Source organism: Sebastes umbrosus, chromosome 19 (genome assembly GCF_015220745.1).
Source record: "Sebastes umbrosus isolate fSebUmb1 chromosome 19, fSebUmb1.pri, whole genome shotgun sequence".
In the NCBI taxonomy this organism is placed as follows: domain Eukaryota; kingdom Metazoa; phylum Chordata; class Actinopteri; order Perciformes; family Sebastidae; genus Sebastes; species Sebastes umbrosus.
In genome coordinates this window covers 22,061,414-22,088,918 of record NC_051287.1, presented here as the reverse complement: position 1 = coordinate 22,088,918, position 27,505 = coordinate 22,061,414, and the positions used below count along the sequence as shown (strand labels likewise).

Genomic DNA, 27,505 nt, shown 5'->3' with positions numbered 1-27,505 from the left:
AAGCGGTAACATCAGACCACACACTCAATAGCACTGGACAGCCAGGAGGTAGGGAGTATTATGTATTTAACCCCTCTCTGTGTGTGTGTATGTGTGTGTGTGTGTGTGTGTGTGTGTGTGTGACTGTTGCATGTTGCACTTGCACACAATTTTCCAGCATAAAATTCACTAGAAAACTGCTCCCATGGCTAATTTCTTGTCATCTTTTTTCACCTGATGCTCCAACCTAACATATCACTCTATTTTCTGGCACCTTGTCATTTGCACCTGGGATTTGTAGTTCTTTTTGTGCCACAAATTGTGCTTTTAAGATATGATTTTTTAATGGGCTTCGCATCCAGTGGTTTGATTTTTAATGCTGCAGATTTACAGTCTATATCAAAGAGCGGCGGTGAGGCTGTTTAGATGCCTCCGGTCAGCATGCTGTTGCTTATACTGACTTCTGTGGTCGATGCATTGTATGCCTTCCAGGCTGCATTTAGATTTTATGTTTCAGAGTAAATACTAATTGGCCGGCATGGTCACGCAACATGTTGAGATTTATTTTTTTTAGAAGTGAGGACAGGTTTTACAGTGCACATAAACAGGTTCTTTGAGAGGCTAACTATACTGTACCGTAGAAAGGATTTGATTCATTTTTTTTTTTTTTTAAATGTAGAGAAAGTTATCCACAGATGCAGGATTCCTCTGTCCTTCATTTTCATCAGTTATCATTTAATATTAATTTTGTCTCGCTGCAATATACTTTTGCCACCATTCAGCTGCTCTGTAATGCTGACTAAGTGATAAACTGATTGTAATTTCACTTTTTAAGCTCAGTCACAGTGTACATTTTTTAATTCTCACAGTTTGTTAGGGGGCTGCAGACAGGAAATATGTGTGTCTTATTTCTAGTAAAAGAGGACATAATGCTAGGATGTATTATTTTATGTATGCAGTGTATGTTTAAATAATATTTTATTTTCCATATGGACCTCATAGCTTTGTAGAGCAATTGCTTATTCTTTCTTTTTTCAATTCATTTTATTCACAGTGTAATTTTATTTACTGTATTAGGTAACATTAGAGTTCATTTGTTTATTCTTAAATTGGCTCCTATCATTTGATCTCAAAATTAGGCATTTACTAAACTTACCAAATGTAGGGAAATGTGATTTGTTTATTATATGCAAACACTGTAAAAGTGTTCCTCCTTTTATCAATTCAGTTCAATTGAGTGCAAACACTGATGCACTGATAATCAATGTATTTTATTGTGATCAAAACGAATCGTATAAAAAAAAGCTATTTAGTTTCAAACTGTTATTGTTGGATTATATTTGCTTTTAGTTGCGCAGCTTACTAAATAAATAAATGAGTATCATGTCGTGACTGATCAGTCATCCGGTACTGAACTTTAACCCGTCCTACAGAAGGCCGCTTTATTTTAGACCGCTGGTGTCATTTAACATGCTGATTGATCTTTCTTTATTAATTGTGTCGCTATAAAGGATGAAACTCGGTGTGCTGTTACACTTATAAACGAAGCTATTTCACTTTTGTTTTTTGTTTTTTCTTGATTTTAGTGCAATATCGATCAAATAATTGACACAATACACTCTCGGTTTAATAGACTTATGGCCAGAAATTATTTTTAACAAATACGTTTAATAAATTGACCTACGTGTCTATTTGCTGTGACACTTAAACCTCTTTAAATATGTCCCCTTGTTTGTTTTAGTGGCAAAAATGTATTTATTTATTTATTTATTTTGTATTACTGTTACTATGTTTTGTTCAGCTTTTCTTTTTTAGATTGAATTCGTGTGACGCACCGTTAACACGTCTCTTGTTGGAGGCTGTTAGTTAATTATAGTAGTAATAATGTGACGCTTTCACGCTGCACCTTTATACGTCCACGTCATCTGTTTGTGAGGAGTTGCCTTTAGCTCTATAAAATGATGAAAACGTTGCGTTTTGGGTTATTGAACCGTTTTGTTTTGTTTTTCTTCCCTATAACTTGCTCATTAGGACTTCAAACTATTTCCACGTGGTCCTTTCCTCTTATTTATTAAGAGGTTTGTTGTTGTATTTGGCACTTTGCGTTTTTATTGGGTATTCTTCCACCTAAACCTCATGCAGATGAATACAATATATCTCCGAGGAGTTTTCATGCCAATTCGTATAAAACGGAAAACTTATGTAGGATGATACAGGATGTATAGATTTATGTTAAAACTGATTATTGAAACTATAGACTTTTTAGAGGAAGTTTTCAACTTTATTATATTGACCTTTACATTATGTTGACCTTACAGAAGTTTTCAGAAGTTACATTTACTTTCTATTGACACAAACTGTATGCCTTTTTTTTTATTGTTGATGACACAGCTTGTTTTTTTTCTTTCATCGCTCCAGTTTTTTCTCTTTTTTATAAATGCAGTTTCCCTTTGCTCTATCTATATATATCAATATTTGGTTTTTTTTTTTTTTTAAAGCAAACATTATAGGTTTATATTGACTACATGCAATAACGCTGTAGTGTAAAACAAATTGTAGCTACAGGTACAATAATCATACGTGTTCGAGGCTCTTGGGCCAATTTTTAGGTCTATATTCTAGTCATATTTGCACTCTGAAAACAACATTAGTGCACTATTATTACTCTGTAGCCTTGTCCAAGTTCTGCAAAGCCTACGCTATTTGTGTTGATACAGTAATGGAGAAGCGTGCCATTCGGAAGTCCTTCAGAGCTCTCTCTGTGTGTGTGTGTGTGTGTGTGTGCAGCTGCGTGTGTATGTGTGCGTAAAAGAGAGAAAAAGAAAGTTTCCCTATACCTTACAAACTCAGCTAACTATTTAAAACTTTGTAAAATGTTATGTGAGACTGATTTCCGAGCCTCTAATAGCGTCGTTTTCTTTCAGCCCCTTCAGTAAATGTGATTTTTTTAAATACAATTTGCAATCCACACTTAAGCTTTCAGAGGGAATTGTCCAGGTATCTAAAGTTGAGAAAGTGTATGCAGTATCTAAAATTGTTGTGTTAAAATGTACTTTTGCTATCTTTTCCAGGAGAATGTTGTATGGGCAAAAGCTACGACATATTTAGAGGTTTTATCCTCAATATCTTAAAGCAGTTACTAATTTAGATATTTTCAAATTATATTTATACAAAAAATAAAAATAGGCCTAGTTATTTTACAGCAGACTCACCCGTCTCAAGAAGTGTTCCTATTAACAGCTTGCTAATGGACAAACATCCACCTCATGCTGTGTTTCTGTATCACACCGAATGATGGGGAAATTGACTCTGTGGGCGCGTGCGTAATGAGATAAAAGCCTAAAATGCAAATGAGACATTTTACGCACACACTGCAAAAAATGTCAACTTTTAGCAAGTCGTATGTTTGTCACACTGCTCCTGTCTTTCTCTAAAAACCAAATACGCAGCTATATAGGCTGGGTTAAGTCTATATTGTTTCCAGTGATCAGGCCAGGCAGAGTTAAGCTCCATCCATTCAAATTACACTTCAAGAACAACACTAATAAAAAATAAATTTGGGATGGTGAAATTTCAAACCGTCAAGGCTGATTTTTCTATTCTACTTTTTGTTGAGAAGTGGCTATTTTTTTGCAGTGCAAGGTTTAGTATCTGTTTTCACTATAAGGTGAGCTTAAATACGCGCCTCATGCTGCATGGTGTGTTTAATCTAACCAGGCGCTGTCAATGCAAACATGGCTCCATAGGTTTTTGTTGTGATCTTTACATGTCACAATCTGAAGTCATGTGAAACGATCCGCCGTGTGTGTGTGAAGCCACATGCCTAAACATAGCCACCACCGACTGCCCTGCAGGCGTGTGGAGACAAATAGATCCAATTCAGATTTTTTTTGCGCCTGTTTAACCTCCTAATAGTCTCAGTCGTATAGGCCGTTCTGAGCGGGGAAATGTTTCATTCATACTATTCAGAGACAAACTACTTGAACAAAACGGTCCATTAATTGGTATTGTTAATTACCCAGACACTAATAGAACTACAGGGCAAAACACACATGGTCGATTAATCATTCCTTCGGGCCATAAGCATGTTCACCAATATCTGATGATGCGTCTATCAAATTTAGATGATACGATATGATACGATACGATACGATACAACTTTATTGTCAGTTTGCACTGAAATTCATTTTGCATCCATAGGCAGACAATACAATGTATTGTAATGCACATACAATAGACATACTGTTAACCCCAGACAGACAGACAAGTAAGACCCATCAGACAAAAAAAAACACATCACAATTATTCATACATAACCCATTACAAAATGACCATCTGTCCTCTGGGTTCACATGTCTTTAGCAGCACATTAATTATTATTTAGCACCAAGATGGACTGATGGACTAAAGCGTTCTTTAGCCTGATGCCAGGGTTAAATGTAGGGACTCTGAATCGCCTCTTGGAGGGCAGAAGTTGATATTCCCCATTTGAAACATGGAAGGGATCAGAAGAGATGCTGTTGGCAAGTCTGAGCATGCTCTTGTTGTGAGCTGCTTGAAAAGGAGGCTGCCACAGGTTGGCCAATGATCTTCGCGCAGATTTTGATTTGTCTATAAAGTTCAGTTTTAAGTTTTACAGATATACTACTGAGCCAGGCTGTGCTGCAGTACAACAGGACACTCTGAATCACTGAACTGAAGAATAGAAAAATAATCTGGCTATACTGGCTCCAAATGATCTGAGTCTGCGAAGAAAGTAAATTTGTATCTTCTTACAAGTGAATTCAATGTGAGGGGTCCATGATAGGGTGGAGTCTATCATAACTCCCATGTATGATGCTTAATAAGCGTGATCTCTAAACATCGTCTGGAGGGTCGTGCGTAATGGCGCATGAAGGAGCATAATATCCATATGGTCGATTAATGATTCCTTCGGGCCATGAGCATGATCCCAATATCTGATGATGCATCTATCAAATTTAGAGGATGCTGGATAACCCCTCCCACCCCCTCCATGATGAGCTAGTCATGATGAGGAGCACCTTCAGCCACAGACTCATCCCACCTCGGCACAACACAAAGCGCCTGGGTCATGCTGGTAGCCATCAGGCTCCACAACCAAGGCTGAGAACTATTAGGACTCTAAGAACTTTAAACATGCACTATCTGCCTTTAAACATGCACTAAACATGCACTCTTTTCTTTGCTTTGGCTTTTGAATGTACTTGAATTGTGATTACTAATTGGCCTTTTATAATGCTCATTATAACAGTATTTTACTCATGAATTTTTATCTTGGTCTCTGTCTGTGGATGTGTGAGATTTTGTTGTCTGCTCTGTTGACCTGTTTTTATTCTGCCTATATCTGTAAAGCACTTTGGTCAGCTCATGTTGTTTTAAATGTGCTATAGAAAAAAATTTGACTTGACTTGACTTGACTATCTGCCTTTAAACATGCACTATCTGCAACCATCTTGGACTCTAACCACTGGCGCACTTTACACTTATTTTACACTATACATCCTATATACCACTTTATAGACTGCACATATGTACATATTACATTTATTTATTGCACATACTACATTTATTTATTGACGGACTGTATACACTATGTTCACCCCTTCACTTTGCATCTTTTATATATCTATTTATTGTTTTTATCATTTTTGTATACCTTTACCTATCCTGTGTTTCACTCTGTTTTCAATTTCAATTTTTCAATTTCACGTTTATTTGTCATATGCATTTAAAAGTACAGTGTACAGTGAAATGCAATGAAATGCATTTTACCCTGGCCCTCTCCCAGCCCTTAAAATCTATAAATAGTACAGTTGATAAATACTACAATAAATAAAACAACCTAAAATATCCATAAAACAATCCACAGCTCTGCATTCATTTAGTGCTATACTGTTCAGTATTGTACTGTTTGCTGATGTTGCTGCTTTGACACCTGAATTTCCCTCCAGGGGATTAATAAAGGTTCATCTTATCTTATCTTATCTTTTATAAGCGTGATCTCTACTCTACATCGTCTGGAGAGGTTGTGCGTAATGGCGCATGAAGGAGCACAATATCAAATGGATTCCTTCTACCAGACTGGGATTATGGAGAGGTTTTAGTTGAGAGACTATGGGGTGGTGGGGGTTTGGAAGGAATTATTATTTTGGTGTATAAACCAATGCTATCCCTCCTCCAACCCTCCTCCTGATCCTGATCTACGTCGCGGACTCCGCTTCCGCTTCGCACGGTTGGTCAGTGATGCTCAGTGGAGGGTTGGAGAGAGAGAGAGAGAGAGAGAGAGAGAGAGAGGAGACGTAGAAGTGAGTCAGAGACTGGAAGAGAGAGGAGGAGAGAAGGAGGAGACGGACCTGCTCCTCTGGGACTCGGCTATACAGCTTTACCGCTAGGTGCTATATCACAAAACTCGGCTCACAAAACAAAACGCTCTTCAGCTGTAAAATGCGCAATTATTACGCACCGAGCAGCGCCTCGTAGCTGTCGCCGAGCATCCGCGAGGAGGATCTCCACGGTTACGGTGTATAGGAACTATAACTGAACAGTGAGAGAGGAGAGAAAAAGGATTCATGGAGATTGTGTTCGGCTTCATCGAGCAAAGCGCCTGGATTATCTGATTTGGGAACCGTTTGAAGACGAAAACGGTGTTTCTCTGTTGTGTCCTATATACTCGAGCCCACGACGTGTTTTTGTTTTTAGGTAAGCTGATCCGGCTCTGATCTGATCCGGCTACGTGTATTCATTGTTGTTGTGTGGTACTATAGGCTGCTACTACTACTGTACGTTGCAGGAGTCGCTGCTCTGTGCAGAAGTGACACCGTGTGAGTGGAGAGGTTTTTAGGAGCTCTTCCTTGTGTTCTGGACATCACCATGTTGCCATACGACAATAATACTCTTTTGTTTTGTTTGGACATGAATAGGAAATAGTGTTTCCTAAAAGAGAGGAGAGGGGGCTACTTTAATGTGCAGCCTTATTCTACCAAAATAAGTCAGCCATCACACTTTTAATGTCAGGAATAGACTTACTTATTCAAATGATGAATTTGTTAATTGCCCATCATAGACTATATTTGTGACAAACATCTTGACATACCAAACCTTCAGTTCATTTCAACAACACAATGAAGGTTCTATTCATTTGCTTTTACTCTGAAACGTCTTCCATTGAAATCAAGTAGACAGTAGATAATATGTTTTCCTTTTAAGGCTATTTAGATTTTTAATGCTGTAGTTATTAGCCCATCATAGACTATATTTGTGACAAACATCTTGACCTACCAAACCTTCAGTTTATTTCAACAACACAATAAAGGTTCTATTAATTAGCTTTTACTCTGAAACTTCTTCCATTGAAATCAAGTAGATATTATATTAGATAATGTGTTTTCCTTTTAAGGCTATTTTGATTTTTAATGCTTAGCCTGTAGAGCACACGGCACTCCAGAAAATTAACCTAACTTTTCGGTCACACATAGAGACCAAATAAAGCTTATCTGTGTCTGTCTGTATATTTAAACTTATTAAAAGCACTCTAACAATGTTAATATAAGGAGATCCAGTCCTACACACTGACGTCTCTGTTTGGTTTCTTACAGCTGGGACTGTACAGTTTTCGGAGCTCCGGTCATGGCGGACCAAGAGGAGACTTTTGCCCAACAAAACTCTCCCGGTGGCTCGGATTCAAGGGAATTACAGAGTGATAATAAATCAGAGAAACAGAACGGGACCTCGAGCAAATCCCCATCATCGCAGACAACTTACATTCAGCAGGTCAGTAGTATCAGTCAGTCTGTGTGTCTGCAGGCCTCACTCTCACTGCTTCAGGCTGCTTCCAACCACTTCTGGGTCACGTTCACTGTAAAAAAAAAATAATAATAAACGTATTTACATACTCGTCCAAACAAGTACTATATTGTCGTTTTATGGTGTTAAAATATACACGAAATATTAAAGAAAAATATCTGCAAATGGGATGGAGTAATTATACTAATTTTACTTATTCCAAAGTATTTCTATATATAAAGACTTTTTTGGATCCGATATTTAGTCTGTCTTATACTAAGTGAACTGTTCGTTGTCTCACTGTGTTGACCAGATATTTATTTACATTTATTTGAGGAGTGAAACATCAGAAAAGTTTCCAAGCAATTTTGACTTGTTTTTAGATTTTATGACTGGATGACATTATAAACTTTGTAGGAAAATAATGTTAACAGTCAGGCATTAACTCTGGCCTTATTACACTGTATATTGCGTGTAGTTTAAATGTTTATGACTAGAGAATGACAGAGCACACCAGGATCTTAAATTAGTAGTTACACAAGGGTTAAATTGTCACTACATACACTACATTATTTATTGTTTAAACTTAAATGCAGGGTTGTTGTTTTTTGCATGTTTCTTGAACTTTAACTTTTAAATTTCACTGGCATTTATAATTTCCTCTGGAAGCTGAAAACAGATGTTTTTGACAACAGGCTCTGAAGGCCTCAAAACCATGATAGACCTGTGCGTAAAGTTGAAGTATAGGCTTATTACGCAGCAATCCTGGAAGCACTTTGGACACTAAACTGCTTTTATTTTGAAGGGAATGGAGGGAATAAAAGTCTACCTGCACGAGAGGGAACTCTGGACGAAGTTTGACGAGGTGGGGACGGAGATGATCATCACCAAAGCCGGAAGGTAAGAGGACAATAGATATATAAAAAATATATATGTATCAGCCCATACTATAATAGCCTATAGGCCCGGCTGGAATTTTTTCTTGCGTGGGGATTTGGAAATATACAGTGTGAGGAACCACAGAGAAAACACAGAGCATCTGGTGGACGCTTTAGCGCACTATAACACCACCATACATTTTAGTCTGGGTGGCCCTGTTGGGGAAATGCAATATACCATCGACCAAATAGCCTGTCTTAAAAATCCTGCTGAGTTTGAGCACATTTCTTTAAATCCAGTGAAATAAACTCAATTTAGGAGCATACTTGACTTTTGCATTACTTTCCCCCTGCATCTGTATGCGTGTGACTGTACGCAGACACTTCTTGCGTGACAACACGTGTGCAGCAACATGTTTCTGCAGGGCCTTGTACATGTGTCCCGCTGTCAGCTCCACAGTCGCCCTCAGACTGCATCCACACTGTAAACAATTGCTGTTAATTTACAGCAGGATTTCAACAGTATTAACCCGTTATTGCGAAAAACAGTGCTTTACTGTTAATACAAAAGAAATCCTGTTATGATGCATTCTTAAAAAACAGCACTTTACTGCTGATCAACTGTCTAAAGTATCATCAGTAACAGTTTCATGCAGTATTTTTTTAATTCTGGTACCTGATCTGCACATGTGAGGCTTGTACATTGTACATGATTGTAAAATCAGTGAATTAGCTCTGTTCTTCACTCACATGTTGTTATGGTTTGCATTCTGTGCTTGTAGCCAGCTAGAGACAGACATTTTGGGAAAAGTGTCAACAAGTCCATTATAGCCTTTTTCCTAACAAGTGCCTTTAATTGTATTTAGTGTGACTATTCCTATGTCTGTAACCTGCTAAGTCTATTAATCTAGGCAAAAAACAATGTTTATTAAAATGTATGTAAAAAAATACAACCTAAATAGTGCATTAAAACAAATCAGTAAAATAATGTAAAAGAAAGGTGAAAAACAGCTATATAATGTATCTTTAAACAGTAAATTAACTGTAAAATACTGTGAAATTAATAAAGTTCAAACTGTATTTTTCATTAACAGTACAAAGCTGTAAATTTCAGCGACAGTATAATAATGTTAATTTTACAGTAACATAAAGGCAACCCTGCTGCCAGTTCTTTACTGTTATTTAACTGGTAAATTCTTAACAGTGCAGTCAAAAGCGCGCTCGTCTGCTTTTGAGTGTGAACTTGCATTTTACGCGTGACGACCGCTGGTGTCTGCTGCTGTCAAAGTGGCCGCTGGCTGCTCACAAGTGGGTTATTATATAATAAATGATACATATTTATAGATTCACGCAGCTACATCTCATTGTGCTCTTCCAAATGCGGGCAGAAAGGCAGTTTTCGTTTTCACACAGCTGCATAAAGTCTCCATTATATTCCCGTCAGTCATTTCTCTGCTGTTTTTTTGGCGTGAAGTGATATTACACAGCAGCAGCTGCCCTTCCCTGTGACTCCTGAGACTGCCCAGGCTTACTCACGTTATGTGTTTTTCTACAATATGACAGCTACCAAATATCCAAGTGATTTACTAAACGGATCTTGCACACAAAAAAGAAAACGTCTGGCCCACAGTGAAAAACGTTTTTATAATGCAGACCCAACGCCCTAATATGAAAAGAGTCCAAACCAAATTTAGGCATTTATTTGACATTTTAAACCATCCCAACGTGAGCTCACAGTATTATAATTTAGTTTTAAAATTGTAATAAATAAAAAAGAGAAGTTGTTCTGAAAGCACTTTTGTTTTGTTTGTACTCGCTATTTGAACATTTTGATTTGATTTTTTTTAATTTAACCTTTATTTAAGCAGGTAGTACTCATTGAGATTAAGAATCTCTTTTGCAAGAGAGACCTGGCCCAAGACAGCAGCATTTAAAACATACATTAAAGTTTCAGACGCCACAACATAAAAAACAAATGCAAAAATAAATACATAGCATGATATCATACAAAACAAATTAAAATAAAGTTTTTGAAGCCAACGTTAAAGTGAAAATATTCAGAAACACAGACAGCTCCCGATATACTCTGCTTCTAAGGTTTTTAATTAATGTTTTAAATTCATCGAAAGTAATCAAATTCCCCAGTTTTTATAGCTTGCAGTGTATTCCAGGAAAGGGAGCCGAATAAAATTGGATGGGGATTTTTTCCTCTATAGAGTAGAAAATCCTGTAAACACAGCACAGTCTATTTTTGCCTGCATATGTCGCCTTCCTTTCCCACTGTTTGACAGAAATAGCCTTTACCATATATACTGTGTTTTTGTCCTTTACAGGCGAATGTTTCCCAGCTTCAAAGTGAAGGTCACAGGATTAAACCCCAAAACTAAATATATTCTCCTGATGGATGTTGTTCCTGCGGACGACCATCGATACAAATTCGCCGACAACAAATGGTATGTAAAATATAACACGCACAAAAAAAAACGAATTCTTGCAGTAACAATCTTTAGTTTTACGCGCACAACAATGTGGGCTTGTTGTTTTGGCTACTCTCCATGGAGTTTATTCCAACAGGAACTTTTATATTGTTGTCCTGATGGATGAGAGTCGGAAGTGCAACATATTAATTCCCAGAGAATTATGAACTGTGTGTTTTCTAACGCTTGCCAAGAAATGTTGTCAGCAGGGAGAAATGTTTCGGCCGGACGGAGCTGTTGAATGAATGTTGATGACGTTTTCCTATATAGCTATATATACCTGCCTGTATATACAGTATATATATGCGCACTGCAACAAGGCTGTCTGTCTTTTCACAGCAGGGCATAAACACGGTTATTTGTTTAGTGTCATGTCGATCTCTCTAACCTTGGTAAGGAATGTCTTGTTTTGGGTCATCGCCTCTCAATGAGTGGATCCTTCTAGAGGATAATCACATGCCAATACTACCGATAATGACCTGTCCGGAGCATGTCCTGGAACTAATTCTCCTCTTGATCTAACCATGTTGGAAAACAATGTCCACCAGCTCTAATCTGACCTCTGACCATCCAAAACCAACTTCCCAAAGTATTATATATATAATTATAATTTGATTTATTTAACTTAAAGAGTGTTTAACATCCTGGTGGCCTCGGCGTTTAAGGCCTGTGCGTAAATGTCTTGGATGATCTTTATAAAGCCCTAAAGGTTAGCAACAGTGTCCTACTAATTGGTCGTTTTTACTTTCTTATTTTATTTTATATTTTATTGCATTAAATTCAGATACCCCTGTGCATAATCTCTACATGTTTGATAATGAAATAACAGCCTAAAAATGATGGGGAAGTGTTGTTAACATTTTACAGTATAAGGACCACATCCTCCTAGTTTAGCGCCTGCATGCACGGTTGATAGCTGGCATATGTGTGTGTCAGTCCAAGGTGTTACAGTGTGACTGTGTTGCTGTGATCCAGGTCTGTGACCGGGAAGGCAGAGCCAGCCATGCCCGGCAGGCTCTACGTCCACCCGGACTCTCCGGCCACCGGAGCGCACTGGATGAGACAGCTCGTCTCCTTCCAGAAGCTCAAACTGACCAACAACCACCTGGACCCGTTCGGACACGTAGGTGAACTAGGCCTATCATATATTTACCACATGTCTGTGAATGCTATACTGTATAATCTCCAGGGAAGTTATTTTTTTTGGCTTGATGCGTTGCTCGGTGGCACTTCAGCATGCAGGGAGGATTGTCACTGAAGCGTCCCTTTCTATACTCATCTTCATATCATGTTTTACTTTTACAACACAATTGCTGGTTTACACAACTGAGTAATTATTGTTTTCTTAATTTTCCATTTTCTTATTTCAAAACTTCGTTATGCTTTTGCATGAAAGTCACCCTGGTAAACTGGACAAAATCAGTGGCGTCAAGACTCACAGAGCTGAATCAGAAAAAAGGACCAAATGTTAAAGGGAGCGACCTGTTTCCTCAGAATTCAATAATTAAGCTTATTGTAATGATTATTTATTTTTTGACGAATTATTATTATTATTACTTTTATTATTAATATTGTTACTTTTATTGTTATTATTGTTATTATCATCATTATTATTATTGTAATTATTAATAACAACATTATTATTGTTGCTATTATTATTATTATTTATTTTTTTCTTATATACTTATTTAATTATTGTTATTATTATCTAGAGAACAATTTAAATCTAAAAGTTGTTTTAACCTTTTAAAAATTAAGTTTTAAGTTTAGTTTTCAGTTTTTTTTTTGTTATGACTCTTGCTTTGCCCACGTTTGAATTATAGTTTATGTTCACAAGATTAGATTAGATTTTTATATTAGATTAGAGTAGAGGAGGTACTGAGACAACAAATGCAACTGTTGCGCCTGGTAAAGTTTAAAGGTCATGATCAATGAAAAAGATATAACTGCCCTCCTCCTATTTGCTTGTAAAAACAGGGATTTGCAGACACCATTAAGGCTGAATGTTGTCTATTAAATTTACATTACAAATTTAACAGACCAAAATTTCAGTCACACCTCCACCTCTCCAGCACCAGGCTCCATAAACTCACTGACGCTGTGAAGTTTTTGTTTGTCCTACTTTCTTGTTTTCATTTTTTGCTCTTTCAAACCTTCTCTCTTCTATTCTGAAATAATTCTGTATTTGTGACGCACCTGGCCGAAGATAGAATGTAGATTTTTGCTCAGAGTATATAAATACAGAAGGATACAGTTTATTATGTTTGTGGAGTTTCTTTGAAACTATATTTGCTGCTGTTGCAAAGAAAAAAAAAATTACCGTCAGGCAAAAATATATATTTTTTTAAATCTCTGAAAAACTATGGACTATTTTATAAATGAACCATGGATTCTTGTGCTTAATTCTTCATTGAAAACTCAATTAAAGCCAAGGAAGAGGAGTTAAAAGAACGGGATTTGGATTGGCTGCAAGAAAAAATAAAACAAATGTTCAATTACATTTTAAAAACTCGAAATATGTAACTGGACCTCCCAATGAAAGCATCAGCACACATTCGGCAAACAACAACTTCTGATCTGATTCTCAACCTTGAATAACAAATTTGTTTCCAGCGTCCTCTTTTGTTGCCCAGGTTTATTATAGCACCCCCTAGATGCATTAAAGTTATAGACCGCCTGGAAGTCATCTTACATAAGTAGAGGGGAGCAGTTGGGCATTTTTTTAGGGAAAAGGAAAGAGGCAATTGCACCCCCACCCACCACCTCCCTCACCAGCTAAGGCCTGTATGGTACCCATTTCCTAACTTTAACTCCTCATTATTCCACGCTCACTATCTGCCCCCCGGGCTTTTGTGATTCTGTCTTACACAAACATCACTTACTTCATCAACAAATGGGCCTGTTGGCGTCAGGTTTTCATAAAATTCTGAGTCGATGGGCACACTGAGGCCAAATTAGATGTCTTGTTGTAGAAACGGAAAGGTCATACAATTAGCTCTGTTAGTAATAGGCCCAGTTAGGGAAAAAACTATCATGAGGTTGGCACAAGCCTACATTGATAGCTGTTCTGGCTTTAAGGAGGTTAAATTATATGGAAAACATGAAATTGAATGAAGTTAGAAATTATTAAAAGTGTAAATCTTGATTAGAGGTGTTAATCTGTAGTAAGGGATGAGGAAAAAGGTGTATTTACATTGCTTTCCATAAATATCATTAATAGGGCAATAATCTGGGGATACGATACGTATCACGATACAGGGGTTACGATTCAATATACCGCAATGTATTGCAATATTGTAAGCAAGGTGATATATTGCGATTTTTCAAAATCTAATTTCAAGAAAAGTGTCATAGTATAAGAACACACCACCATATGCATAAAATCTGAGTCAAAATTGTACTTTTTCATGCAATCAGAACAGTGGGATCGGTATTTGCATTTGTCACAGTCCCTATAACATCCAACATCATAGCACTATGAGAGGGCACACACACTGAGAGGGCGCATATCTTTGCAAATTAAATAAAGTATAGACTGAGTTAATCTTTGCATATAAACTGTTAATTAAAAACCGATAGTGTTTTTGATTATCATAAAATATAATATCGCGATACTTGATATTTTCGATATTTTCTGACACCCCTAATGATTAAGAGGCAACACTAAAACAGGCAGTCTTATGTTATAGTAATAATGTTTAATTACTTCCAATCATCATTCCCACTGAATGCAGATTGACAATTATTCACACTCAGTTTGATGATGGATCTAAAATGAGACACACACACACACGCCATTATCTCTCCACATGGCACCCATAGTGGTCGTTGCCTCGCCAAAGCCCAGCTGGTGAAATGAAACTGGAGCTCAGTCGGAATGTGAGCAGCGTTGTACACGTTGGGTTAAAGTGCATTTTTGATTGGTTGCAGTGGTTCCTGGCTGAGAGACAGCACCCTGGGATTCATAAATGAAACGCTGGTGGTTGGCCAGAAACATATTCCATGGGCTTGTTGGTCCAGCTGGTTGAAATAACTTGTAGATGATTTATAATTACTAACAGTGAGACATGGGACCAAAACATATTGCTGATGTAGAATGGACCAATTTAGGACGGGCCTGCAGCAGTCGTTCTCTCTAGAAATGTCTGGTAATTAGACACACGTCAGCGGACTGAGCTCACCAGCTCAGGACTGTTGGGAGGGAGTCTCAGAGGAAACGAGTGAAGCTGAGCCCCATGGGGCCGGAGTGTTTGTATGCAGTTAATTGTGTAGCTTTATTTTTTTTATTCAAATGATACACAGGTTGTCTTCTAAATTCATTTTTGTATACAACTAACTTGCAATAGCAAATTATTTTTGTGAGAAACGTAAAAGAAAAATTGCTGCCTGAGTGGCTTGACATGGGCTTCACTGGGTATCTCTTGGATGTATTAATACTATGGTATGTTTCAATTACATATGTAATGGGTTACATCATACATACATACATTTTTCAAGTATTTTACATATTGATCATATCTTAGCCTTAAGGTCAATTTCTCCTTACAGTTTATTTCATTGACAATTGCAGTCTAGCTGAGGATAAAGCGTTTTGAATATGGTTTCATGGTGGAAAATGGTTTTATTTACCATGATATATAATATGTTAATAAAACACTACTGCAGATTTTGAAAGTAACTACGTAGGGCTGGGTATTATATTGATATTATATCGATATCGTGCTATGGCAGTAGATATCGTCTTCGATTTTGGATATCGAAATATTGTAATATGGCATAAGTGTTGTCTTTTCCTGGTTTTAAAGGCTGCATTACAGTAAAGTGATGTCATTTTCTGAACTAGTTGTTTTATTATTTGCCTTTACCCTCTTAGTCATTATATCCACATTACTAATGATTATTTATCAAAAATCGCATTGTGTAAATATTTTGTAAAAGCACCAATGGTCAGCCATACAATATCGTCAACAAGATATTTGGTCAAAGATATAACGATATTTGACTTTCTCCATATCGCCCAGCCCTATACCTAAGTACATTTACTCAACTATGGTACTTTAACGCAATTTTGAGCTATTTGTTCTAAGTTTTAAGCCACTTTATACATTTATACCATTATATTTTCTAAAGAAATTTACTTTTTTATGCACTATTTATTGGACATCTACAGTGTAGTTAGTAGTTACCTCAGCAGCATAAAAAGTAGTTAGAATGAGCTTCACCTTCTGCAACATTGAATGCATCAGTAATAATAATCCATTAGTATTATAGCCTACTGAAACATGCTGGAAGGGGTCATTCTGCATACAAAGTACTGTTATTTTTTATATTAAATACATTTGCTGTTAATACTTCTGTACCTTTACTTAAGTAAAACTTTAAATGCAGTACTTTTTACTTATAATAAAGTACCTTGGTAAAGGGTGTAAATACTTCTTATTCTGCACTACAGTGCTACTTTCCTTCCTGTATTTGAATTCCTAAAAAATCATTTGTTTTTGTCTCGGGTTGCAGTTTTTGCTTTGATCTCCCTGTCAACTCCTGGAATATTTCTCAGTGTTATTCATCTCCCACCCCCCCACCCCTCAATTTGCTCCTGCACTCGTCTCCCTGTCTTCCCACACATGTTTTGGCCAGGAGGGTGGAGTGTGAGGATCGTACTGTTTATATTTGAATGGCAGTGTGCGATGAGCAATAGATGATGGTGTACAAAGCCCGCTGATCCCGAGGCTCGGGGAAACTCTCTGATGTGGTGGGACTTGAAAGCAAAGGGCAGCGGCTCGGGACCCAAAGTGATCCCTCACTATCATTAAATACTATCATCCCGAGGCTGGGGGGGGCAGAGATACAGGGCAGCGGCTGGGCCAGGGAGACGAGGCGTGTGCGCTGGGGCCCCAGTGGGTGGTCCACAGCTACCCCCACTACTAACATACATACTGGACTTTGGGAACCCACAGCAAGTGGACCATGCTGTGTTCCGGGGTTAAATGTGCATTTAGATATTTCCATGCAACTTCTAATGTGTCACAGTGGCAGACATTTTTAGCTCCTAAGACCTTGTAGTGTGCTGAATGACGTGTTTGCATTGATGGGATTGCTGTTGTGGTTTGTCCAATCTTGGACGTATCTCTGCAGACCTCAAGTAAGCCCTTAATGAATGCATGCATGGGAAAAGGTTTTGCTTAACCTACTTTTTCTCATTTTTTAAAAGCTCTTTCATTGAACGTTAAAGCCTTGTTTGCAAATCCGAACAGAATGCTAGTGCTGCTTGATAGCCGGGACATGTGGTTGTTTTTGTTATTCAATTGCACGGTGACATGACTTCACAACACAGGAATCAGTACAATCCCGCAGTTAAATATGGAAGCCAAAACAGAGCTACCATGGAATACAGCAGGGAGATTTCGTTTCTCTCAGCCCGAGACTCTGTTCTGGTAAAACTATTCTCACCTCAGATCAGCGCATGCGGCCCTAAAAAAAACCCTATCCTGCAAATAGTTGTATTTATGGTAGACTGTAAAATTTGCAAAGTTTCCATCTGCAAGTCATCCACTCTTCAGCAGCCTGCTTATCTAACCAAAGGGATGCACTCAGCTGATATTGTCTGCACAGGGTCAGTAACTTCCATTAAATCATCTACAAGGTGCATGGCAGACAGTTTTTATTCAGTGTCTGCCTACTATACAAAAACCTACTGCACCATGAAATGAGATCAAGTTCAGCTGGAACTATTGTATGGTCCATGTAAGCCTCTATATGGTTCACTCGACTCTAAGACAGGACTTAGGTATGTGTGTTTAATGCTATAGGATGCCCCCACAGGTACTGGAGGTCAGGGCGATCCCTTGTCTCCTCTCATGCTGGCAGTGAAAGGCAGGTACAAAAACAACCTTTAAGATAACAGATAGGAGGAATGCCTATGGGACAGAAAGGTGGGGGTAGGTGGGTCTAAAAAAGAGAAGAAGGGGGAGTTATTAAGAGGAGGGGAAGAAAAAAAAGCCCCCTTTTTTCAATCTTTAAATGTAAGTGGATCTGATGAAAATAAAAACCATTAGATTTCCTCGAGGCTGACGACCATGACTCCCCGGTCCGTCAAAACAATTAGACTTAAGAGCCACGGATGAGAGGGCCTCAAAAGAGAAGTTCAAGGCTCAAGTTCAGCTGTGCGGACCGCGTCTTAATGTCGCCAAGCTAGCCACGGGTAGTAGTCATCACTTACCATAAACTAGGTTAGTCAGGGTAGAGGGCCAAAAAGAGAGAGAGAGAGAGTCCTATCACTCTCCTGGGACTGCTCATCTATTCACAGCACTGTAATAAGTGTAATATAGTGAGGATTACTGTATCTAATGAGTCTGGAGTTACATAACAAGTGAAGTTTTGTTTGAGTTTTGGCTGGGATAGAAATTCCTTGTCAGAAGAAAGGTTCACGTGAGTAGGCCAAAAACACATAAGTGGCCTAATTTGATTTGAAATATTTATGAAAGCAATAAAACTTTCATTAAAAGAAAGTTTTACATTTTTGTCAAACAAGTAATTTGCCCAAGTTATGCAGTTTTTGGTTGAAAAACTTCATCTTAATTGAATCTGTGAGATTAATGAAGTATATAGCCTCGACCTGCCAAGTCTTTTTTTCTTGTTTTTTTCCTTCTAATGTCTGAATTCATGTTCAGATTATGCCAATACAATTTCTCACTGTTCTGCATTATTGAATGACCCCTCCTCCTGCTTTTATCTTTGTCATCATGCTCACCCAAATCTTATATATGTTTGTGGGTACATGTTATAATGATAAAGTGCTGGAACAGAGCCCTGAAATGTATTACAAAGTGGTATAAGCATTCTTAGCCTTTGTATCAGCAACACATGGCAACAATAACCTCCAAAGCGACAGAAATAAAGTTTTCATGCATGCAGCCAAAAAAGGATTTAAGGGGAAGTTTAAGGTTTTTGTTTTTTTTTGCATTACAAACTGCTCCAAAACCTTTGTCACTCCGGAGAAAACTACACTGTGTCTCTTTTTCTGTGTCTTCTGAAAGGTTTATTTTTAAAAAGGGTGTTTTGCTGTGATGACACATAATCAAGTCTCTAACACCAGGCTCCACTTTTTCCTTTTTCCTCTAGATCATCCTAAATTCGATGCACAAGTACCAGCCGAGGATCCACATAGTGAAGGCCGATGAAAATAACGGCTTTGGCTCCAAAAACACGGCCTTCTGCACTCACGTCTTCCCAGAGACAGCCTTCATTGCGGTCACGTCCTATCAGAACCACAAGGTGAGTCCTCCATGGGCTACTTTTGGATCTGTTTTTGTTGTTGTTACTGCTGTCTGCGATTATAGTAAAGTAGATACTTTTGTATTTCATGGGGCAATTTAATTTTGATAATATTTTAAACGTGGCAAACACGAGAAAACGTTGCAGAATGACATATTATTGCGCATTCAAAAAATCTGCCAAAATGCTAAATCATGTAAAGGCCCGATTTCCCTTTCAAACAAAAAAATATGAATTTAACATAATAATAATAATAATAATAATAATAATAATAATAATGATAATAATAATACAAATCATACAAATAATAATAATAATAATGATAATAATAATACAAATCATACAAATAATAATAATAATAATAATAATAATAACAATAATAATAATAATAATAATAATAATAATAATAATAATAATAATAATGATAATAATAAAACAAATCATACAAATAATAATAATAATAATAATAATAATAATAATAATAGTAAAGTATTTCACAAATACAACAGTTCAATTGAATTTTGCGCATTTTTACGCATCTCTGACGGTAAACTGGATCTGCTGATTGCAACAGAGAAAATGAAAGGCGTTGTTCTCTGAGAGGTTAAAGTAAAGTCTCGTCACTGTCAGCGGAAAATCTCCGATATCACATCGAGTCACTGACAGACGAGAGAAACCTTCAGATAGCCGACTAGACGACGTCTGACCTCAAGAGACTGTCTTTCCAAGTTACAGGCCTGCAGCTCTTTGTGGAGCCAGACAAGCTGCAGATAAAGAGGATAAACTCCAGCAACCCTTATTAATACTTATAATTAATATAAATAAGTCGTTATTAGTGATCTAAATAAATAATAATTCGTAATGCAACCAAGCTTATTTGCGAACCTCTTTATGAACACTTTGAAATTGTTTGTGCCATTTATTTGGTTAAAATGTGAGTTGTTTTTAGTCAGTTACGGCTGCAGAAAACAGCGGGTTCATTCATTTAATTACCAGATTATTTCTAGGCTATTATCTATATATTCTATTTATTAAAAATAACCCTTTGCGTGTTGGTGACAGATAAGCAACAAAGTTTACCAGAAAAAAACCCGGAAATGTTGATTTAAAAATTATGTAAAATAACAAAAAATGATATTATAATATATTTAATAATTTAAAATCGTTTTAAATATTCTATTTATTTTTTTCCGCTGATGTTTCTATTATGTTAGGTGCAATTACATGTATAACTTTAACAAGTAAATTAAAATTGTTGCGTGGTAAGGCTACTTGAGTGTGTCAAAGCTCAAAACTCTGGAAGATTTCATTGTTTCTTCTCAGAAAAACAATTTAGAAAAGAGTAGAATATTAATAACATTAAATTAGAGTTAAATGAATGTAATTTCTTAAGGCCAGGCAGTTGTTTATCACTTTAGTTATAGACTTGAGGGAAAGAAGCAGAAATAAAACTCAATATTTACTTTGCAGAAATTTCTAGGGGGGGAAATCTTGGGAATACAGATATGTGTAAACAGCGTCTGTTTAACATCATTTAAGCATGTAGGCCTCGGCTATACGTTCTTAGTTTGGGGAATATGGGAGAGAGAGAGAGGGGCCAAAGCTCCCAGCAGCCAATCAGACGTCTCCAAGCCTTCTGGGAACAGGAAGCACAAATGAACGACATGCTGTAGAGACCATTCATTATTTTCTAACATGTTATTGGGGGCTGAGATCGTAACCCCGGGCTAATTATTGGGGCTTTCCAGACCTGCAGAAAAACAAGCATTTTCTGATTTGCAGGCACTGTCTAATCAAACAGTCTAACATCTGCCAAAGCAATAATATATGTGCTGCAGGCATGTGTCCAATTCACCTGTTGGACTCTCAGCTAATGAAAAGTCTCTTGTTTCAAGTCTTTCCTGTCACTGCAATTAAAAAAAAAATCCAAACTGTGTTTTCTGAAATAATATGTTTTCTTAAAAACAGCAACTCCATATAGTTAAGTTATATTTTGAGTACTTAAAAGTACTTCTATAGGTTAAAATAGCCAAAGGCATCTGGAAATATATGTATATAGGCCTCTATTATTTTAATGAGCATAGTTTGGACACAGTCTAGTAAAACTGTCTTTGAAGCTTTGAATGAATTTCGCCCGATTGTCTTGAGTCTAGTCCCAAATTATTTTTAGTATTCATATTCTTTCCGTCCCCTGAGTCCAGTCAGTAGGAGAACTCACATGTGTTTTGCAAAAATACGTTATTTTCTTTTTCTGTAAACTGAACTCCAGCTATCACTTTGGAATGAGTAATTGTTTGTCTAGCTGCATTTCTTCTTGGAACGCCTGCAGAGGGTAAAAGTGCAACAGGACTCTGAACTGTTTTTTATTCGTAACTTTAAAAAAAAACATGAAACAATATGTAAATGTTCTGCCAGGCTGCGTGCATTAACAAGAAGCGAAGTGTCACATACACGAGAGATTTTACAAGGTTTGGTGAGAGTGTCAGCCAGCGTGCAGACAAACCTCCGGTCTTGTCAGAAAGCTGGAAGCACACAAAGAGCTGCCAACTAATTACCTGCCAGAAACCACTGCTCATGAGAGGGATATCCCTGGATTGTGTTTAACCTCTTTTGGGATTAACTTGCTATTTCGGGGTGTTTCTCATGCACTATTTAATATTTACAAAGATTTTTACCAAAACTCGTATAATAAATCATATTATTTGCCTCTGTCAAGCATACGCCAACTATCTGTTAAGCCAGAGGCTGTCAAATGTAACATCATAAATTATGCAATGAAAATATGTCTTATTGAGACATGCTTTTATTGCATTGTTTAGTTTAGCATCCCTAAAAGCATCTTGGGTTTCTGGATGACTATTATTTCATTCTCTTGGGTAATTTGTGAGCGGTCAGCATCCAAAAACACTTCAAAACTCCACAAAAACATGTTATAATACTGTCATCATGTGAGAGTATAGCTGATACTGATATGTTGCATTTTCTTGTTTTAAATAGCTCCTATTTTTAGGACAAAAAAATGTGTGTGTTGGTTTTAATCTGGTTCCATGCAACTTTTTTTTTAAAGTTGAAGATCTTGTAGGCTATAAGTGATACGACCACAACAAATGGCTTTCATTGCACAACATGTTACTAATTAAGTGTTTTTGCTGTTTAAGATAACACAGCTGAAGATTGAGAACAATCCGTTTGCAAAAGGCTTTCGTGGAAGTGATGACATGGAGCTACATCGGATGTCCAGAATGCAAAGGTATAGCTATAGAAAAAGTTATACTTCTAATCTCTTATAATGTCATGTTAATAATGTTATAATGTCTTTAATTGATCCTGGGCTCTGATACATGGAAATACTGGCACACACTGAGTAGATATAATGTTCCAAGGATTACTGACATCCCGGTCACACTGTCACTTAACAAGCCCCACTTTACAGTAATCCTTCAATCCCCCAAATGCACGCCAGTTATGAGTGTTATTTTCAGTGAGTGTTATTTTCAGTGATGTAAGTGTAGTTCTTGATCCTCAGCCAGTTTTCATGCTGAAGACTTTTATGGCTGATCTGGCAGAGCCTCTGAAACACGACTGCAACATCTCCCTTCCTCACGGCTCTTTCTACCAGGATGTTCCAACTGTGTGTGTGTGTGTGTGTGTGTGTGCGTGCGTGTGTGCGTGTGTGCGTGTGTGCGTGTGTGTGTGTGTGTGTGTGTGTGTGTGTGTGTGTGTTGAACTGGTTGTATGACTTGGTCCGGCAGCCAAGGCAATACACGACCACATTGCTCCCTCTCTCTATTATTCAGTCCAGATGAGGGATGGAGCATGCGTCCGTACTGCGTGGAAAACACATTTTCAAAGGAGAATATCTGGTTTTGAAACTCACCCGCCCCCCCTCTTTGGGCAGCCGATACAAACGTATGTATTCAAATGTAGAAATCCCAAATCAGGAAAAACAAAAAAAACCTGGAAGAGCTGTTTGGCTCTCCACAAGGTGCTAAAATCCGACCTCCTTCCCATAACCTTTATTCTGAGCCACGGTATAAAGGTCTTTGTAATTAAGCATTTCAGATTAATGTCATGGTTTATGCTGTGGAGAAAAATCCCTGGAAATCCGGGGAGAGCTTTCTGTGCTTTCAAGTACTTTTAAAAAAATTACATGCTTGATTGTGTCGGACACACGTTAAGTTACTTTAAGTAGGTGCGTGCCACAATTTAATACGACGTTTTGAGTGAAATGCATTTCACCTATCAAATGTATAGAGCATGTTGAGAGTCCAAACCACACTATCAATCTAACATGCCGTTGTCCAATCCAGCCGAGTACAGTAAGCTATGCGCGTCTGCTCTTGGTTACAACGTTGAAGGGAGAGCTTATTGCAAAACCAGGTCACTGTTTCAACTGAGGAGAACCCTGAAATCAAAGAACCAAAAGTAGCAAAATGATCTATTGACGGATCCTGTGGATTAATAGGAGTGAAATACATGCTGGCGTTTTCGCCTGGAAGGGTTTTCCCCAGAGAAGCCTCTCTCTGTGTGTGTCCTAAGTGGGTGTGATTCACTGATTGTTGAACAGATCTTACATCGAATCTTACTGTACAGAAATAAACTATTGCAGATAAGTAACGACTGTATTTGTGTGTTTGTGTGCCTGTGCGTATAGTACCAAGGAGTATCCAGTAGTGCCTCGCAGTACGGTGCGCCAGAGAGTGGGCTCCAGCCAGAGCCCGTTCAGCGGGGAGGTGCAGGGCATGGCCACCCCGAGCGCCCTGAGCTCCCAGTACTCCCAGTGTGAGAACGGGGTCACGAGCACCTCACAGGACATGCTGCCTCAGTCGGGCTCCTACCCGGTGCCACATGAGCACGGCCAGGAGTACCACTGCATCAAGAGGAAAGGTAGGAGACAAATATGAGCAGAAGGTTTCCATATCCACTGATGTTAAAACTATGGTTCTATTGCAGTATTAGCTGCCTCTGCAAGCTGAGCCTTTTTAAACAATTGGGTGAATAATCTCAGTGATGTGCAAAAAAAAAAGGTGGGGAACTGTAATTTGGCCAACGACCTAGACACAGCAATTGTTTTTGTGCTAAATCTAAAGTGTTTTAGTCACTTTAAATTGTTCACTTTATTCAAAACTGTTTACTCTTTATTCCTCAATAGAGTTCTTGCACAAATTGGATAGCGTGGAACTTACTGTATTTTAGCAAATTAACTCTCATTGTAGTAGTGGGCTAGGTTGTAACAACAGAACACTTTGCATTTGACATTAACTCACATAATGTGTGATTGTGTAGAAGACGTCAAAGTGAGTTATATTTGTAGTAGATAAATATGGGTACAGTGTATCAAAGTTTGAGAGATCTAGCACGAACAAACACTGAGTTACAGATGTGCAAACAAAAAGTGTTACTTCCATCCCCGGTCCCCCCTAACAGTGATAAGTAAGGGGCACATACAGTATGTTGTACATTTTATATATATATGGACACACTATTTATGTCTATTTTTTCATTTAGATTAAGGCCGCTTTCACACAGATTTTATACTGAATAATGCTAAATGTGCATTTGTGTATTTATTTTTCAGGAACAGCGCACATTGTTCGAAATTAATTTAACTATAAATTTCTGAATTTTGATGTGCAACCCCTTGCCAGACAGCAAAATGATGTGGTAGCATACACAAAACTATGTTTTGTAGGGCTGTGTATTGGCAAGACTCTGGCAATACGATACATATCATGATACAGGGGTTACGAAAAAAAGCAATATATTGCAATTTTTTAAATAACATTTTAGGAAAACTGCCATATAGTATAAAGAACCACTATATGCATCAAATCTGACTTAAAAAAGTAAACTTTTTTTATGCAGTCAGTGGGATCTGCATTTGCATGTATCACAGTCCCTGTAACATCCAACATCACAGCACTACTTTGAGAGGGCACATACACTGAGAGGGTGCATCTCTTTGCAAATGAAATAAAATCTTGACTTCATCTTTGCATGAAAACTATTAATTACAAATCAATAATGATTTTGAGAAATCAATAAAGTATCACGAAACATAATATCGCAATACTCAATATTTTCTTACAACCCTAATGTTTTGTACAAGTAAAATACAAAACAAATGTGGTTATGAACCAGCATATACAGTACAGTGAAGTATATGCATAAAATGGACAATAATCATTCAAGCAAAAAATACTCAAACATTGTGTGTTTATTTACAAAGCATGTAAATATACATTTTACAACACTTCTACATTTGTTTTCATGATTAGCAAATAATTAGTAGAATAGTGGAAATTAATTGTTCTGGTGTCAGTTAATTAGAAATTTAACAGAATTTAAAGACAATATTACATCATTGCGTTTACATAACTTAAGACATTACATAACACTTGAGTAACACTGTTGTTTAACTCTGTAATTCCACCTGCAGTGGAGGATGACAACCACTCAGGTGAGCACAGCTATAAGAAGGCCTATCTGGAGAGCTCGTCCAGTGAGGAGGACCATTACTACCGTCCTGTTGGCTACGCTCAGAGCCTCGGCCTGGCCGGCGGGCCCTACCGCAGTGAGTCCAGTCAGCGGCAGGCCTGTATGTACGCCAGCGCCTCGCAGGGTGCCGAGCCAGTTCCCAGTTTGGAGGACATCAGCTGCAACACTTGGGCCAGCGTTTCACCCTATGGGAGTTGCTCCGTCACCACCATGCAGCCAATGGACCGGCTGCCCTACCAGCACTTCTCCGCTCACTTCACCTCAGGATCTCTGGTGTCCAGACTTGGCGGGGTCGGGGGCCACGCCTCTCCGCAGCTGGGTGATGGCCACCACGCTGCCATGTACCAGAGCTCCATGACCCACCAGACTCTGGGCCGCCAGTGCAGTCCTGGGGCCGGGATCCAGTCGCCAGCAGCCGGCCTACAGGGAAACGAGTACCTCTATACTCACGGCATACCACGTACGCTATCGCCACACCAGTACCACACTGTACATAGTGTCAGCATCATGCCAGAGTGGAATGAGAACAGCTAAAAGAGCACTCAACAGTTAAAAAATAATAAAAGGAAAAAACAAAAAAGGACCAAAAGAAGGCAGGGTTTAGATTTTATATTTATATTTTTAGAGGATGTGTTGCTGATCATCTTAATGAGATCAGTTGGTTCACTGACAGCAGTGGATATTGGTAAGATGGTGTTGAAGTAGGAAAGCAAGCATCTTATCACTTAACTTGTTGTGACAGCATCTGCACTTATAATAAAATAACATAAACATGAACAAAGAGGAGCTGAACCTGAACATACACAGAGACTGCTCAAGTGCAGAGAAAGTGAACACAGTGGAAATTCAGACACTGAACAGAAGAAGAAAAAATGCTTCAGATGCTTCGCCAGCAGTGCCCAAGTTGATGGTGTTCTTGCGCGGTGGCGTTTTTTGGATGTCAAAGTACAAAATTCTTGTTTTGTATTCATGTCCAGAATTTGTGTGTAAAAAAAAAAAAAAAGGACATTTGTCTTCTGTCACATTATCCAGAGTTCTCATTTTCTTTTTGTAGTTAACATTTACTTTATAGTCAAATTACTATAAGTTAAAAAATGAATAAGCAGATGGGAGCTTTTGTTGTGGCTCTTTGGTTGCTCTTAAATCTGTCCTTGCTGGGTACATTTACATGAACGTCAAGAATTTAATCTCAATGCCATTATGAGAAACAAGACCGTAAAAATCATAAGTAGCACAGCATTTCAATTAAATTGTTTATTCATGCACGCACATTTCGGGCAGACACCCTTTCTCAGAGTTCAAACTGGAAACAGTGTTACAACAAAGCACCGGTGAGCTATACAAGATGAAGTACAACAATGAAGTCAATGACATTAACGTGACCTAAAACCTGGAAATGAGTTAGCATTTTAGCATTTCCGGATCCCTCGTCTCGAAGTCAGTGGATTTTTTTAATAGGTTTTTGGTTAGATGTCTGAAATAAGGTCTGTAGTTAACACAGGTTTAAGAGATTTTAACGTTTTGTTCTACAACATAAATTACATCAGTAAATATCCCACTCGTTGCTAACAAGTGTCTAAATGAAACTACAGAGGT

At 37.9% G+C, this 27,505-nt stretch overlaps 1 protein-coding gene across 1 annotated transcript; it reads left to right on the top strand.

The window, feature by feature from the left end:
- The first annotated feature begins 6,325 nt into the window (after positions 1 to 6,325).
- Positions 6,326 to 26,895, top strand: tbx5a (T-box transcription factor 5a). The gene is made up of 9 exons (XM_037753073.1): positions 6,326 to 6,699; positions 7,596 to 7,770; positions 8,588 to 8,682; positions 10,994 to 11,113; positions 12,113 to 12,260; positions 19,259 to 19,411; positions 22,570 to 22,661; positions 24,066 to 24,298; positions 25,851 to 26,895. The coding sequence occupies exons 2-9, from the start codon at positions 7,627 to 7,629 to the stop codon at positions 26,441 to 26,443; spliced, it is 1,578 nt and encodes a 525-aa protein (XP_037609001.1). The 5' UTR covers positions 6,326 to 6,699; positions 7,596 to 7,626; the 3' UTR covers positions 26,444 to 26,895.
- Positions 26,896 to 27,505: the final 610 nt, after the last annotated feature.

Coding starts and splice junctions, on each gene's coding strand:
- tbx5a (XM_037753073.1), top strand. CDS start 7,627: ATGGCGGACCAAGAGGAGACTTTTGCCCAACAAAACTCTCCCGGTGGC. Junction 7,771..8,587: donor AGACAACTTACATTCAGCAG/GTCAGTAGTATC, acceptor TTTATTTTGAAG/GGAATGGAGGGAATAAAAGT. Junction 12,261..19,258: donor ACCTGGACCCGTTCGGACAC/GTAGGTGAACTA, acceptor TTTTTCCTCTAG/ATCATCCTAAATTCGATGCA.